Below are 17,009 nucleotides of genomic sequence, written 5' to 3'. Positions count from 1 at the left end.
CCCAATCCAGCGGCCGGGACACTCTACAAATCATTAACAATTAGAAAAAAGGGGCCAAATCGGTTAATTTTAATTGTAGTTAAAAACAAGCCAGCTCTCTTCTGTCTGGCTGCACATGTTAAACAGAAGGCTTGGACAGTAGGCGGGAGGAGCAAGGTTACTCAGAGCTGTGTCCCTGACGTCACCATATCAGGGATAACGGCTCTTCTTGACATCACAGAGAGCCGAGACTGGAAAAAGAATGTCTAAAAGTGTTTAAAGCAGCCTGAAGTGTGCGTTTTTGTCTCACGTGGATTTTTGAAGTCATGAACGACCACATTTAATCCAAACACCCACCAACGTAGAGCATAGCAGGCTCACTTTAAAGTTACTTATTCATGATTAAATAAACTGTTGACGTGTCACTTGGTTTTAATTACTCAGGTCAACTGAACAAACTTCCATTAGCAGCGGGACGCATAAAAAAAACTAAACAACATGTGGCGCTATCACACTTCTCCCTTTTTTGCGCCTCTAGCGCAGCGCTTCTCTCTGAGAGGCGGATAGTTTCAAACCCGCAAACATACGCAGAGAGGGAGACGGACGGAGAGACACACAGACACCTCCTGCGGTGCTGCTGAGGGACAAAATGTGGCTGCGAGAGGAGCTTTTGAAATCCATATGGCACGCATTCACTGCCCTGGACGTGGATCAGCGTGGAAAAGTCTCCAAGTCTCAGTTAAAGGTGCGTTTCGGTTCTTTTTTTCTTCTTCCAGTTCAGAACCTCCTCTGCAGGACACTAATACTTAAACTCTGCCGTTATTTTCACTCAGTAACGTAACCGCTGAATAAATGACACTTCCTGTATTCACTGTTTTTTTCTGACTTTATGTGTGATAAACGCGGCTGAGTTGGTTTTACTTAGTTAAAACTTAGTGAAAGTAAATCCGTGTACTTTCACTCAATTTTATACGTGTTTCCCTCAATCACAAATTATGCTGAGTGCAGGGATTGTTACAAACTTGGGTTTAAACATATAATCAAGGTCTCTTACTGTCAAAGAAAATCCAGTTTCAGGCTGCTCCACTGCAGAAAGAGGTGGTGTTTTACTGTAAGACAGCCTGGGCCTAAGTTTGTTTGCCTGGTGGCTCTGCTGTCTGTGCCCAGCCTGACAAAGACACTGTCTGACTTCAAGGCTCCTGCAGGGTTTTTCATCTCTAACATATGGACACTGCAGCACAGCCAGGAAAACTGAAAAAGTCCCTATTTATGGAGATGTATTTATACACAGTGCTTGTTGAACTATTCACACGAAGCCATAAAACCTTTTGTACCCTGGTGCATTAACGCAGTCGTACTAATCACCAGGGACAAGCTTTGTTCTGAGGAGTGAACATTCATCTTCAAGAACTGGAATTAACGCTTGGTCAGCAGTGCTTGTAAATGTTAGAAGTGTTTTGCATGCATATCTGCAAACATGAGAACCGCGAGAGTGAACCCAAGCCTAACCTTTAATTTAACCTCGCGTGTGTTATTTTGAGGAAGTGTAATTTGACATATGTTGAGGTAATGTACTGTCCAAAAGCTGGCCTTCATCTTTGTATTTGCTAGGAAAATAGGAAATAGGTGGAGCGATTTATTGAAATGTGTGCAATGATACGTGGAAATGCGGAATAGGAAGCAAAAACATTTTATAAAATTCATACAAACTTAAAAGTCAATATCCGTCTTGGACTTGAACTCTCTCACGCAGCTTTATTGCCATTTATTTTACGAAGTCTTCAGGAATAGCTCTCCAGGCTTCTTGAAGGACCATTAAAGCTCTTCATTGTTTCTGTTCTCTGTCAGGATGATCCCACACTGCTTTAATAATGTTGAGGTTTAGGCTCTGGGGAGGCCAATCCATGACTCATAGTGTTTCATTGTGTCTATCCTATCCAAGCATAACCACCTTGGTTTACTGCACTGGCATTGTGTTTGAAATTATTGTCATTCTTAACAATTAATCCAGTGCCAATCAGATGCTTTCCAGATGATATTGCATGTAACAGATTCAAATTTGATGGTGCTTTTTTCTATATTGATAAATGCAGCTCACACAATGACAGAGCCTCCACCCTGTGTTACAGATGACTGTAGACACTCACTGTTGTACCTCTCTCCCCTTGCCTCCTCCATACATACTGATGATGGTTTGAAACATACATTTCAAATCTGGATTCATCGCTCAATAAGATCTGTTACCACTGATTCTTTTGGAGTTTCCCTTCATTAAGAACGGGTTCTTGATATCCACCCGCCCACTGAGACCATTTCTGATGAGGCTTCAGGAAACAGTAGAAGAATCAACTAAAGGGTCTAGACTGGAGTTTTTCTTTTCTCTTAAGGACATGACTTTCAGATACTGATGTGCTGTAGATAGTTTTTTGGGTCTGGCACTGACAGGGATCTATTAACAAAGTGCCTAAAGATATTATCTTAAAATGGGTTCTTTGCTAAGTTGTCTGTTAGGTGTAGACACAACAGTGGTTCACAACACATCGAGTTTAGAGTCTTCTTTATGCTTGAATGAGTCATGTGTCACCAGTAAGTGGCTTAACAAACAACAACAAACAAAAATTTCTTCTTAAAATGGTTTCATACAAGGACTGAATGAAAAAGGAGGGAAAAAGCAGCCAATATCCAAAGACCTTCAGAAAACCTGGAGAACCTTTTTTTCAAGACTGCCATAAAAATATCCAAGAAAGCCCGGCAGCATCTGTTCCTTTGTTTATTGTCCATTTATTGTTGTGTTTTTCAGGTGCTGTCTCATAATCTGTGCACAGTGATGAAGATCCCACATGACCCTGTGGCCCTTGAAGAGCATTTCAAAGATAACGATGAAGGGCCTCTCTCCAACCAGGGCTACATGCCTTACCTCAACAGGTTTATTCTTGACAAGGTGGGAGCAAAGAGCCTTGGTTCAAATGTTGTTCTCAGTATGGATACTTGAGACTTCTAAGAGATGTGAAAACTAGAAGTTGGTCAGTTAAACACTATGACATGTTAACACTCTCTCAGTGCTCGCTGAATAACAATGACTGTGAACACAAGCTGATCACGGGGTGGCGCTATAGCTCATCTGGGTTAACCAGGTGAGGCTTCTGCAGACTCCTGGGTTTAAGCCTGCCCCAGACCACTTTCCTGTGCATCATTTGCCCTCACTTTCTCTCCCTACTGTCTTCTCCAGTCAAGACAGTAATGCACCAAAATAAAAAATCTGGAATATGCGGTGTTCACTTTAACATGACGGGTTTCTGACTCACTCGCTTTAGCATCTTGTGCAAGAATGCTGAGACTTCTGAGACAAGACTCGGATGACAAATGCGTCATCCAGTTTGATGATACAAATTCTTAGTATTCAGCAGTTTTTGACCTTGTTTACACTTTAAAATGTGTCTCACCAGCAAACATCTGCTCCACATAGTCATTTACACCCGTGACTCCAAGCTGTCCAGCTGATAAGTTGTATTCACATTTTGTTACTGCTCACTTAACACCAGCTTGAAGGCCCTCCATGCAATAAATTAAAATCTTAATAAGCTGCTGTACATGTGCATACATCTCAAAGCATGACATGTCTAGAAAAAGGACATATGGTCAAATGTGTCACCCCAACATTGCTCATTGTCTTTGATGCTGTGCGCTTGTGAACTGCTTACCCGTCATGCATTTTAAAGCTAACTGCAAACAGGCCCTTTGATGCATCGTGTTGTCGACACTAAGAAGTGCCAAAGCTTTTATTTACACTGGATATCACACTTTGTCAGGAACAATCCTCAAAAGGCTTTGTAGGACGAAAATTAAAAACGCAAAAAAAAAAAAGTAGTCAGTTACACAATAAAAATAGTAAAAACCTGCCAACACACACTTCACACACGGTTTTGTGGCACTGAAAACGATGACTAATCATGGTCTGTTTTGCTCAGTGCACACAGAGTAGCAATGTGTTTTGTTTTGTTTTTAATCAATGCAATAATGGTTTAATGAATGTTAATGAAATCTGTGAATAAAATGAGTTTCATCCTCACGTACTCTTGGCACAAGTGGATCCTTGTGTCTTCGCTCTGCAGCTTAGCAAGCGGCAAACGCACGACAAACGTGCATTTTATAAAAGTTTGATAAAACCGAGCCAGGAAACTGCTTTGTTTCTCTCTGTTTTCTCGCTTTTCTCTCGTAGGCTCTGACTTGAATAAAAATGAGGCATTTAATTACATCACGTTTGCACCTCACATCCTGCAGACTCGAGGTTTTGAAAGCTCTAAGCAGTCTCCTGCTTAGCATTTGTAAACACGAAACCCTTGATCCTTTGTGCTTCTGACTTTGAATTTGACTGAATTCTGCATTTTTAATCTCAGGTATGTGGGGATTTCGACATAATGGAGTTCAACAGGATGTGCTGGACACTTTGTTACAAGAAAAATATACACACAAAACATTTGCTCATCTCAAATAATGACGCTTTCAAAGTGTGGTGCATTTTCAACTTTCTGTCAGAGGACAGATACCCGCTAGTCATCGTCATGGAAGAGGTGAGGATCCCGTAGTCTGAAATGTTTAACCATTCCCTCTACCAAAGCTCTGAGTTTCAAGTAAAGCTTCTACATATCTCCTTAGATCGAGTACTTCCTACGAAAGCTCACGGAAGACACGGGGACTGTTTGGAGTAAAGAGAGCTTTGCAGAATATAAGCAGCGTCAGAACTCGAAGAACTTCCTCACTGCCTGGGAGCTGATTGAACTGGTGGGAATGGGTTACTTCAGCAAAGGTTTAAACCGCCAGATCCTGTCCATGGGCATCAATGAGGTCTTCAATGAGCTCATACTGGACGTTCTCAAGGAGGTCAGAGAGGATGTTGATCTGTTATACTGTGTATTTCTCATATTTGCAGCTTCAGATTTCCCATCTAAAATCTCTCTGAACCGTGAGCTTTTACGGTTTTGCTGCCACTGAGATAAAAATGTCAGCTTCCTCAATGCAAATTCCCTCATATCACACTGCATTATTCTTTAGGTGGCTTTGCAAACTCTGGCTACACTAACCCACTGACAGCCCTTTGCAAGAGACTGTTTAACCTTTCCAGTGTAGCTACTGTATTCATATGTTCTTTCCTACACTATGTTTTGAAGGGATACATGATGAAAAAAGGGCACGTCAGGAAGAACTGGACCGAGCGCTGGTTTGTCCTCCGACCCACCTCACTGTCGTACTATGTGTGTGAGGATCTCGAGGAGAAGAAAGGAGACATAATTCTGGACCAAAGCTGCTGTGTGGAGGTAAACAGCTGAGCTGCATGTCCTACATGTTCCTTAAACGAAAGACTTTAAAATGATGAGCATACACTATAGATGAAATTTCATAGCAGCGACTAATATTTCTTTCTCCTGCAGTCGCTGCCAGATAAAGAAGGGAAGAAATGCCTTTTTATTATAAAGTGTGCTGACAAAAGCTTTGAGATCAGCGTGTCAGATAAAAAGAAGAAGCAGGAATGGATTCAAGGTACTGACTCATCATTTTCCGGCCCTCTGTAACTTCCTCATCATAAAAAGGTCTCATCATCACTGTCTCTTCATTTTCTTTAATGTTGCCTCTGAATTTTTGAATGTCAGTGTCTGACTCAACGTTAAATCCATAATGACTAAATGTCGTGGGAATAATTCAGCCGGTGACTCTGTCTTGTGGCAGCTATTCAAACGTGCATCCAGCAGCTGAGGCTGGGGCTGCTGTCTCCTCACCGCGAGGCCCGGCTCAGGCGCTGGGAGCTCCGGCAGAGGCAGCAGGTGGAGGAAGACGACCTGGCAGAGAGGATGAGGCAACTCCAGGCGGCCAATGAGAGCAAACAGAGAGAGCTGGAAGCCATGAGAATTGTCTGTGCTTAAGTCAACTAAAAACTCTAAAAGCCCTGTCATGCGGGAGGAAGAATTATGACTGCCTTGGTTACAGTAACATTTGCTCTTCAATGAACAGAGCCTAGAAGATTTAAACCTTTATAAACCTAACAAAATATATATTTCATATATTTTTCATGCTACATAGATTCTTTTTTGGGGGGTTGTTTCTGGGGTCCTGAAACTAATCCAGGAGAGAATGAAATGTGTTGAAGCACTGCTACAGTGTAACTTAAGTTCCAGAGAAAATCATGGTGCTGTCCACTTCCTATTTATTTCCATGTATTCGGTTGTTTTTTTTTTTTAAGAACACAGAGAGTTTAATGTGACACTCACAGTGAAAAAGGGAAACAAAACTGCTATGCAAACTACTGTTTGTGAACATGTCAGTCATGGACACCTGCATCCAGCAGCAGGCCTGGGCGTATGATTCTTTTAGAACTTTAGAAAAGTTATACTTTCTCACTTCTGCTTTTACTCTGCCAGATGGCTCTTTTTTTATTGTTTTGCTAAACACACCCTGGTGTTACTTGACAAAATATACCTATCGCTAATTGCACTAGAAATAGATGCTAGCATTACTTGTGTGAAGTTCAGCTTTAAGTAAAACCAGTCAAGAACTTCCCTGCAGGCTAATGTGGCTTCCAGTCGAGCAACTCTTTCCTCTTTTTGGGGGTTTTGCAGAAAATGGAAGAGGCTGCGGCTAAAGCGGCGCTGGAGGAGCAGAGGAGGAAGCAGACTCAGTTAGATCTGCAGGATCGCTACAGACTGGACTTGGAGAGAGAGAAGATGGTAACTAGTGTGCCTCTCACAACACCTGATTGCATTGTGACACAGTTTTATGTATTTTTTTTTTAAGTAAAAAGAAAAAGAAATGTGTCCGGTAAACGGTGACTTTCTGTCTCTTGGTTTTGAGTATCTGATTAAGCCGTCTGTATTTTAAGGGAAACAAAGGCTAAAAAAGCTCAAATTATCCATCGCAGGATGCTGACTCATCTTTGGTCTGAGTGTCAGATGAGCCAACAAGTTAATCATCCCCCCAAGTTGAAAAACAAGACAGACAAATGCCTTTGTAGAGCAATAAAAGACTATTTGTTTTGCAGTAGAGCATACTAACAGTTGACGTGTAGATAACTGCTCTGAGTGAAAGAGCCCATTGATTAAAAATGTGGATGACTGTGCGTGTGTTTGTGTCTTGACTCATTCAGGTGCGTCAGCAGATGGAGGAGCAGGTGGCCCAGAAGTCCAGTGAACTGGAGCAGTACCTGCAGCGCGTCAGAGAGCTGGAGGACATGTACCACCGGCTGGAGGAGGCCTTAGAGGATGAGAGGCAGGCCAAGCACGATGAGGAGGCCATGCGGAAGCTGCAGGCCAGGTCTCGAAAACACGCCCACACACACACGTGCTACACGGCATGTGGATACATACAGGAAGTAAATCTGGTGATGTCAGCTCCCTGTTTGAGCCAATGTGAACCCGATTAACTGACCTGAAGTCTTACCAAGGCTCCTACTAGTTTTTAACTCAGTCACTTTGTGGTTATGTGGTCGATTTATTTGATTTTCCATCCATCCGTCTGTTAAAAGTGAAAACAATATCTTAGGAATGCTTGGTGTGTGTTCATGTGTAGCCTGCTGGAAGAGGAGGCAGCCAAGAGGGCAGAACTGGAGCGGATCCAACAGCAGCAGCAGAGGGCGCTGTCTCAGACCGAGGCAGAGAAGCAGGAGCTAATGGCCGAGCAGCTGGCCAAGGAGAGAGACCTGCAAGCAGCCGTGCAGCAGCTGGAGAGGCTGCAGAGGGAGCGGCAGGGAGCAGTGAAGCAATATGAGGTCAGCTTTCAGAAGACAGAGGCCATGTATCTCACAGAACTGTGTATATCCTTACTGTCTGATCAAGCTTCTTTAAAATAAGATTAAAAAACATAATGCCCTACTTACATTATATGTTCATGCATGACTTTGACCCCTAGTAAAGGCGAAATGGAAAAGCTTTTGATAAGATTATCTTCTTCTTCCTCCTCTTCTTCTTGCTGGTCCCCCTAGGGGTCTCCGCAGAGGATCACCTGCCTCCATCTGATCACTCTTTTTCTCTTCTGTCACATCAACCCTCCTTCACTACCTCCATGATTCTTGCCTGTGGCCTCCTTCTCCTTTCCTCCTGCCTGGCAGCCCCATTGTCAACATCCTTTGTACAATATATCCACTTTCCTTCCTCTGCACATGCACATCTCGAACTCTGTCTCCTAACAAAAAACAGATTCACTTGAAAATCTTTTTTATGAGAACAGAAACAGTTAATCATATAAAACACCTCTGTTTTCCTACCTCACATACAGGAAGTGACGAGGAAACTTGAGCGAGCAGCTAACAAGACTAAGACTTGGAAAGACAAGGTGGCCAAGCACGAGGGGCTGGTGCGTCTTATCCAGCCAGGTAGGAGGGCTCTTCGTTTATAAATTTAATTTCCATTTCCACCGGCCAGAGGTAGCATCGTCTAAGACTTCAGTCCAGCCTGATGAATGACTGGCAAGCTCTCACATTGTAGAGAAGTATGGAAAAATCTGGGGACTCTTCTCTGTGTTTTGCAGCAGGACAAGACATTAAGAATGGGTCGTGTTATGAGAATGGTTCTCTGAACTGTTAATTTAGTCCGAGCCAGAGGTCTGAGTCGTTGTCAGTTTTACGGCACTCTTGGTAATAAAAAAATTACCCGCGGCATGCCAGACCACACCGAAGTAAGGCCGCTTAGCCAAGGAGCCCTCGATTTATGACAGCAGCATTTATTTGTAGTGTCAGTGGACTGAATGTCGAAACACTAAAAAAATGTTGTTGAAATAATCTCAGGTTGCTCTTTGTCAGTTTTGTAAATGGATGGTTCATTAATATTTTCTGAAAGCCCGTTATCAGAAAGAGGAATCATTCAGTGGTTATGCAACAGACTAGCAGAGCCAAGCTCACACTAAGCTGTATAAAATGAGTTTGACGCCCCTGGCACAAATGTTTTCTCTTACTCGGCAGAAAAAAAAGAGGAACACCAGCGATCGGTTTGTCAGTACAGCTCGCTGTAATTTTTTCATCTCTTTTCTTTTGACCCTCTCTTTTAGGTCACAAAGAACCGCAGAGGATCACTAACTGGGGTCCTGCATCGTTCACTGACACTGAGCTGGATCTGAAGAAGAAGTTGTGGCAGGAGCGTAAGAACCAGGGAGCTCAGACTCAGTGATTTATACATGGATAATTCAGTGTTTGTGTCCGAAGTCACCCGACTGTTCACTGCTTTGCTAGTTTCTGTATAAGAAACACTATCAGTGATAGCCTTTTTTTGGAGGCCAGGTAATCATATACCTAAAAAACAATAAAAATAATAAAATGCTCACAAATTGACACAAATGTTGACGGTAATGGCCCATTTCACAGATAAATCCAGATTAATTTGACTGTATCCAGTACCATTAACTGCAAATGATGACATTTTAAATATATTCTACAACACACTTTTTAATTTGTTTATTTTGCAAATTACTGGCATCCTGTAGAGCAGGAGTTTCAAACATAAGGCCCCAGAGACAAAGACTCCAATTCAGAGCGCTGGACAACTTTGGAAAGAGTGCATAGATTTGGACCTTTTAACTGTGTTTTCATAAGTTTTAAAGCTCAAGATCAAAGTGGACTATATGTGGCTCACAGTGAGCATTACTGTACTATATAGTTCATGTAATAGTAAAGAGTTGAAGAAAGAACCCTGCTTTTAAATACGAAACTTTTACTTATCTGCACATAATAAAATAAAATGTAATCTTTGCCAGGTCACAAAATTAGATAAATACAGCCTGAGATGAACAACAGCACATGAAGATTACATCTTGTCATTATTTATTTAGCAGAAACTAGTCCAAAATGCACTTAGAGGAGTTCATGGTCAGCTCGATAACTGCCAGATGTGCAGGTCCCTTGGTTGTAGTGCAAGCCTGAAAGCCTCCGCTTTTATAGAGGTGCTCACACTTGCTAGCGATCAGTTAATCAAGTGCATTTTACTTTCAGCATCTGGCTGCTGCTGGTTCCTATGAAAGCAGTAAGGGTGTAGTTAGTTTTTCACACACTGCTTCTGCATTTTGGCTTAATTTTGTTAAATGAATAATGACACGATGTAACAGACCACGTGCCGTTGTGCATCTGAGGTTGTATTTGCCTCATTTTAAGACCTAAGGAATATTATTTTTAGTATGTCCCGATATGTAAAAGGGTGTTTTTTCTTTTTTCCCTGTATGTATCATAAGTCCTCTGTGTCACCTCCTGTCATGCAAAGGTATGCGTCCTCATTTTATTGTCCAATGATTGTGGGTTTGCTTTTAGGATGCAAACAAGTTACTCTTCTGCTCTACTTTTTATCCCAGTGTCTACAATTAAAGACTAAATAAACACACTTGAACATGGCAGACAGAAAAAGTAGGTAAAGTAGTGAACAGGCAGTGAGTTCTTTCACAGCCTCTGACTGTAATGAAATGTCACAAGTCTAAAGGCGCTTGATAACATGAACTCACCAAACCACGTGAAAAATGTAAAAAATGGTTTACTTCTCTGAGTCACTTGTAGATGTAGAGCTTCGAGGAATTTTCTTCTGTAACAAAAAATCAAATCCAAGCCTCAGAAGTTTATTTGTTACCTTGGAAAAAGATGTTCCAATTTAATAACAACCATCTCCTGAGAGGCGATTAAAAGAGGCGATGAGCTGAGATAATTTGATCACAGGTTAACATCCACCTTTTTATTTTATTCATTTGAGTTTTCCGTTTTAGATTTTATTTAGATTTTATTCTCATCTCATGTGCTGTATTTCATGTTAGTACTTTGCTTTTTTTTAATATTTCGACTTGTTAGAAGACTTATTGTAACATAAAAGGAAAAGGAGGAGGATATGTGGGCAGAAATGTTTGCTATACTGTCCCAGGTCATTAACTCTAGATGAGTTAATTGTGTCTGTTATAACCAACAAATTAAAGCATTTTTTTCACGACTGTGGACGTGGCTGTTCTCATTTCACAGTTTGAGAAGAGGCTTTCTACAAATAAATGTAGAAAAGTAACTAAAGAACCCAACAAGCTTTCCATTTTCTACTTGATTGCAGTCATACTGAACAACATCCAGCAGGTGTCAGCAGATGAACACGATCCTCAGTCATACGCTGAGGAGGGACGGGAGCTTTAAGCTGGGACTGCTCAGGCTTAAGCGGAGCCGTGCTCCTTGCACTCCTCATGGTTGTCGCTTGTAAAGAATAAGCCTGCTGTCATTGTGAAAATGTTATTTTGGCTGTTAGAGAAACAGCAAAACTACTCAGGGTGAGATATTTAGTTGTTGAGACTACTTAGAAAAAAATTAAAACGAATTTCCTGTGACACCCCCCCCCCCACACACTTTAAAGGAAATCACGGGAATTTCAGCTTTGGTTTTGTATTCAGTTAGTCTGGGCTTGTATATCGGACATATGTCATATTATATCATGTATTTGTATTAGGTATTGCCATAGTGATTCTTCTTCAGGGTGGGATTGGGAAGCTTTACTGGTGAGTGAGCCCGGAGCATTTCCAGTTCTTCCACGAATGTTGAGCAGCCTGGTGAACACATCACCTGGGCATGCCTTCACAGCTTTCAGCATGAAAACAATAATAGGGCGTGGAAAATAAAAGTGAAATAATACGGCCCAAAACCGTATGTAGTTTCAGGCATCCCTGATTCAAAATAGAGATAAAGTTGCTGAACTACTTGAGTCACTACCCAAATATGAATTTAATTGGACTCTGAGCAAACTACTGCCAAAGGTAGCAAAGACATTAGTTTAATAACATGTCGTTCTCACCCAGCTGCGATTCTTTAAAACCGCATGGAGCCAGTGCCTGACTACACAAACAAACAGTACACAATAACAGAACCCATTTATTGTTGTTGTTATTTTTTTTTTTATCCCTACCCTTGTCTTTTCAGTTAGGTAGCATCATTCAGACTTCTTGAAAAGCAATGCAGATTGGATGCACTGATCTGATTTGCGGCAGATTGGGTGTCACGGAGCGGGCCGACTATCAGCCGCAGCATCACTCCAGAAACTTCCACTTTGGCTGGTGCAGACGCTGAAATGAATATCAGAGAGAATGCTTTGGATCAGCGCTTGGCCTGGTTACCTGTCTGATCGTGTAACAGGTCTTGTAGGTGCTTTACAACATGACTTCATTGTTCCAGTAACCACTAAAGAAGATGAATCACTTGATGCACGTGACATGCAGCGGTGAGGTCTGCATCTCGGTGTCAAAACACATCAGTTTGTGCAACAAAGAACCACTGTTCTTACACGTACTGCTCACCTTTGTCTTCTTCATCCTCATGTTTCAGTGAAAACAGAGACAGCATTGCAGGAACATTGTTTCGGCATCAAGCTGTCATTTCGGGCACTTGTTTGTCTCTCGTCTTGCCAGCCAGGCAGCTCGCCTGCACAATGCACGTTTATAGTTTCCAGTAAAAAAGCAACTCGCCTTCATTTGTCCTTCTGAAAGGAAACGGGGAGTTCATTTTGAGTTCAGGAGATGAGATAACGACCTGCACACCGGTCTAACAGTCAGCACCGTGCACATATCTCTATACTGGCAGGTCACTGATAAGATCAGGTGTAGAAACAGATCAGTCAAGGCTCTGAGCTAATAATGTAAACGGGATTGTAGAAAAAAAAAAACTAAACACAACACAGACTCTGCTTTTATGGGTGTCTTGCATGATGATATACGATTAACAGGGTTTGCTGTGTGATAAACAGATTTGGTGTCCACATTTGTTTTTAAGAGGTATTTATATCTCAGAATCTGAGAAAAATGTGCTGCTTTTTATTGCAAATACTATTCTCAGAATTGTGAGTTTCTGATTTCCGTAGCTAAATTGCACAAGCCCTCTGCATTCCAAGTAAAGGCTATCTCTAGCTGTCTCACCCTCAAGCTCATGTGTTCGAATAGCACCCTAATGCCCATAACCAATCCATCTGATTCCTCTCCAAAACGTCCTCATAGAGACTGATTTGAAACTGGAACATTTTATGGGATTGTCTGCTGGTGAAAAAATGTCTGGCAGATGCCTGTTTTCTGGGTTAGATGGCTTCCCACAGTGACCTCAGCCCTGAGCGCTTCTATAGCTGAATGGGCTCAGGGTTCAGCTGCAGAGAGAAACTGTGGGTCACTTACACAGGCAAGTGAAAAACATCAGGGCCTCAGATAAATCACTCAAAATGGGCCAAAGAAACAGTCACGAAAGCAAACACCAGCCCTTAACGATACAAATCAAATGTTTATTGTGCTTTTCTATTCATGGATGAGTAGGCGGTGTCTGGATAAGATCATTGGAGCTCGGTTGATTCATGCACTGGATAATCTAGACCCCCATGTGCTGCCCGCAGTTGACATCACCCTGATTTCCAAGGGTGGGACTCGATGATGTGTGTCAAGCTAAGTGAGATCAGCGTTTGGAAGTGCTCTGCTGAATTTTGGAGCAGGTGCCCGCAGAGAGGCCCGCAAGTTTGTGAAGCGGAAAGGACCCCCAGCAGCGGCGAATGAACTCTCAAGTTGCCTACATGACATGACATTCATGTAAAAATTGCTACATAGCAGGCATTCATTGCAGCCACAGGGCTACATGGATATTAGCCTTGGAGGAGCAATAAAATAAATCAGGATCATCTGTCACTGGGGTATTTTGGGGCCTGCGGAAAGGCCAATCAGCTTATTTCTGGAGATGTTTTATTGGACAAGAAGCATTTACTGCAGCTGTGACTAAACACGAAGAGCGCGATCCAAAACCAACAGATACGTGCAATGTTTAATTTATAGACCACTTTTGATGTGGAAGCAGCACACTTCCAGCCAACCAAGACTAATCACAGTGAACTCAAGACACATGCAGCCAAGTTACACAATATCACTGTTACACAGCAATGCATTTAAAACACTGCTGCTTGTAGGGGTAATAGAGGCTTTCATCAGTAATTTGTCTCAAACGTTGAGAAAGAAATCACTTGCACAGGCAGTAATGTACACCACCTCATGCTATCGTTATATAACAGCTTGGAGTTTTCGTCCTAAAATAATCCAGTCTTAAGGAAGTAAACCCCCCATTTTTATCTCTGGAGAAGATGATTCCTATCATGCCATTCCACACAATCTTGCTGGATAACTTCCGCTGCATCCCAGTATTAGCGGGCCAAGGTCCTAATCCCCTTACCCAAAGCAAAATGCTAAATATGATGTGTCATAGACTCTGTCCAGATGTTGGCCTGCTGCAGCTCTGCACCTGCTGCCAGTACAAGCCAGCTGGGAGATTGCATTGCTTGACAAATACTCACCACTTCCCTCCAAAAAAGTGCCTCACCACTCTTCTTTTGTCCTCAGCTTCCTCTCTGAATCAAACCTTCGAGGGACCACAGGAGTCCTGTTCTGCACCGCCAACCAGGCGCCACAGCGCCTGAGCTGGGGCTCCTGCCCAGTCCCATATTCATTGTTGGCAAGTAAGACATAGATCATCATCATCCTTTCCAAGCCCTGTTGCTGGCTCAGATCAGAAAACATCAGTTGAAGGGGTGTCTGATTACTGCTCATTGATAGGACATCCTTTATTGAAGATGAGGTGCTCACACGAGGACAGAAATTACAAATAGTTCTTCCTGTATCCTGTGACTCTATCCTATGTGTGACACGACAGCAAATGATGAGCAGCTTTGTTTTTTGTTTTTTTTTACCTTGAACTCACTGCTAAGGTCAGCATTCAGTACTCACTGTACTTCTAGAAAACCTGTTTACAAACCTATGAAATTCATCATGTGATTGTGGTGTGTTAGCACTCACCTTATTGACAGAGCTGACGCTCTGAGATCACAGATAATAAGTCATAAAACCAGAGTACAGAAGAAGTTAAAATGCCGAGTGCTAAATGAAAAGCCAGAAGATGACCAAATCTATTTTTGTTCATCCTGAAGGGAACATACTGCGAGTGCTAGGACTCGATTGCCATGTGTTAACAGTTACATGGAAAGTTTTCACAGGACTCTATTAAATTATGTGAAAAACTAAGTGTGCTCCATGTTTCAGTTGATTTTAGAAGAGCTTTTAGTGGGAATAACTCTCTCTGCATGCGTCTCTGACACCCCACTCTTCCTTATAATGTTGCTTTAGTTCATTGAGGCTTGATTTGTTGATGCACAGGTCCCTCCACAGCATTTCAGTCATGTTGAGGCCTCGACTTTGATTGGACCGTCGCAGCACCTTGGTTCTTTTCTTTTTCAGCAATTCTGTTGTAGATTTGCTGCTGTTGGATAACTCAGTTCAGACCAGCTGTAGCAGTCAGACAGATTGCCTCACACTTGACTCCCGGATGCTTTAAATAAAGAGTAGTTCTTAGTCGACTCAATGACGGCAAGGTGCCGAAGTCCTGTGGCTGTAAAACAAGCCCCAAATCCTCCACTCTCCATTATCATGCTTGTAGATTTGTATGAGGTGTTTGTACTGCTGTATTTGGTTCTCTGTGCAATACACTGTGCATGACGGCCAGACGTCTCCATTTTGGTCTCGTCTATCCAAAGGACATTGTCCCAGAACACTTGTGGTTTGCTGAGATGCAACTTTGCAAACCGAAATTGCGCTGCCATGTTCTTTTCGGAGAGGGGACGCTTTCTCTCAGGAATCCTGTGAGGGGAAAGTTTGACCTTTCTTTTTTTCAGCTGTAATCCAGATAAATATGAGCTTCAGCTAACAGAGAAATCATCACTAGCTAGCAGATGGCAGACAATCCAGTCTTACACTGCTGGCTGCTTAGCTTCTACATATAAACCCAAAAATATTCCTTTGGTAAACATTGTCTGAGAATACAAAACAGTTACACAATAAAGTAAACTCTGAGTCATTGTTTTTCGGACACTTATGACAGATGGATGGTGTAAATGTGAGGAGACATAAAAAAAATTCAGGCGATTTATATCTGACCTGACCTGATTAGACTGGGAGCTCTAACAACCAGACGATCCCCTATGAGCCAGCACTTGGCGACACTGGGAAGGAAGAACTCCCTTTTAAGAATAAGAAACTGGCAGAGCCAGACTCAGGGTGGGGCTGGCATCTTCTTCGACTGGCTGGTGAGTGAGGGGAAAGGAAAAGAGGAAAGGAAAAGAGGAAAGGAGAGCTTCGGGAGTCTGGAACAAAATAACAAATTTAAACACTATTTTTTTTAACATGGGGTGAAAAGAATCTGGCTGAAGCAAATCAAAAGGCTGACTCACTTTACTCCATGGTTACACATAAATCACTTGATTTAAAACATTATTTTCCTCTTCGATGTCCTAAAACCCTGACAAAACAAACCAAAAATGCCCCTGCGAGATTGACTCCTCCAACCTGCATATCAAAGTATCTTTGGGCAAGATACTGAAGCCTTAGCTGCTCCTGATGCACAGATTGGAGTTTGTCTATTTACTACAATGTCACCTTGATTCAGTGCAAACATATCCATAATTAAAAAAAATTGTATTGCATTGGTAAAGAAATACCCCCATTTGGCTGTGGGCATTCAGTCTTCCCTCTGCTTGCATGGAAACACAGTTGTCATAGAGATTTTGGCCCCGGCTCTTCAGCACTCTCTGGGGTCTCCTGGGTGTTTCCCTGTCCCTTTTCATTTTCCACTCCTCCTTCTTCTCCTGCAGTTCAATAACCCGGCCTCCACCTCCTGTTCGCCTCAGCATAATACCCACTCAGATAATGATGCAAATAATAAAATAAAACAAATAAACAAAACAAAAAGACTAATAAGATGAGCTTACAGAGAGTTAAATGTGCTTTTCTTGGAAAATGCAGTTGATTGTGACCTTTTACTGACAGTGTGAGTTCAGTCTCAGCTCGAGGCCAAGCGTACCTGAGCCAATGTGGGTGCCTAGTTCATACATTCATTTTTGGCAAGACTGTGGGATTACTCAGGGTGAGTTTCTATTTATTTATTTTTTTCACCAGTCCCAGAGGCACCACTTCCATCCAGACAAGGCAGGCAACTGCTTGAAGTCTAGGGGGCATGGGGTTAACAAAGTTTAAACTAG

General features: G+C 42.2%; 1 protein-coding gene across 1 annotated transcript; it reads left to right on the top strand.

The window, feature by feature from the left end:
* Nucleotides 1-475: 475 nt before the first annotated feature.
* Nucleotides 476-10,919, top strand: swap70a (switching B cell complex subunit SWAP70a). The gene is made up of 12 exons (XM_084934468.1): nucleotides 476-724; nucleotides 2,780-2,920; nucleotides 4,377-4,550; nucleotides 4,636-4,860; nucleotides 5,148-5,294; nucleotides 5,409-5,517; nucleotides 5,704-5,885; nucleotides 6,591-6,698; nucleotides 7,115-7,281; nucleotides 7,537-7,735; nucleotides 8,242-8,338; nucleotides 9,010-10,919. Exons 1-12 carry the CDS (start codon nucleotides 629-631, stop codon nucleotides 9,126-9,128), a joined length of 1,764 nt encoding a protein of 587 aa, XP_084790594.1. The 5' UTR covers nucleotides 476-628; the 3' UTR covers nucleotides 9,129-10,919.
* Nucleotides 10,920-17,009: the final 6,090 nt, after the last annotated feature.

The sequence above is a fragment of the Perissodus microlepis genome, chromosome 1, assembly GCF_051167445.1.
Source record: "Perissodus microlepis isolate ML-2025 ecotype Zambia chromosome 1, ASM5116744v1, whole genome shotgun sequence".
In the NCBI taxonomy this organism is placed as follows: Eukaryota; Metazoa; Chordata; class Actinopteri; order Cichliformes; family Cichlidae; genus Perissodus; species Perissodus microlepis.
Note: the sequence above shows the minus strand (reverse complement) of the source record. Positions and strands in the feature narration are given on the sequence as shown.

What these genes read in the sequence shown, in the direction of transcription:
- swap70a (XM_084934468.1), top strand. Translation starts at nt 629, where the DNA reads ATGTGGCTGCGAGAGGAGCTTTTGAAATCCATATGGCACGCATTCACT. An exon ending in ATGCGGAAGCTGCAGGCCAG is followed by an intron (nt 7,282 to 7,536) that starts GTCTCGAAAACA and finishes GTTCATGTGTAG; the next exon opens with CCTGCTGGAAGAGGAGGCAG. An exon ending in GGTGCGTCTTATCCAGCCAG is followed by an intron (nt 8,339 to 9,009) that starts GTAGGAGGGCTC and finishes CCTCTCTTTTAG; the next exon opens with GTCACAAAGAACCGCAGAGG.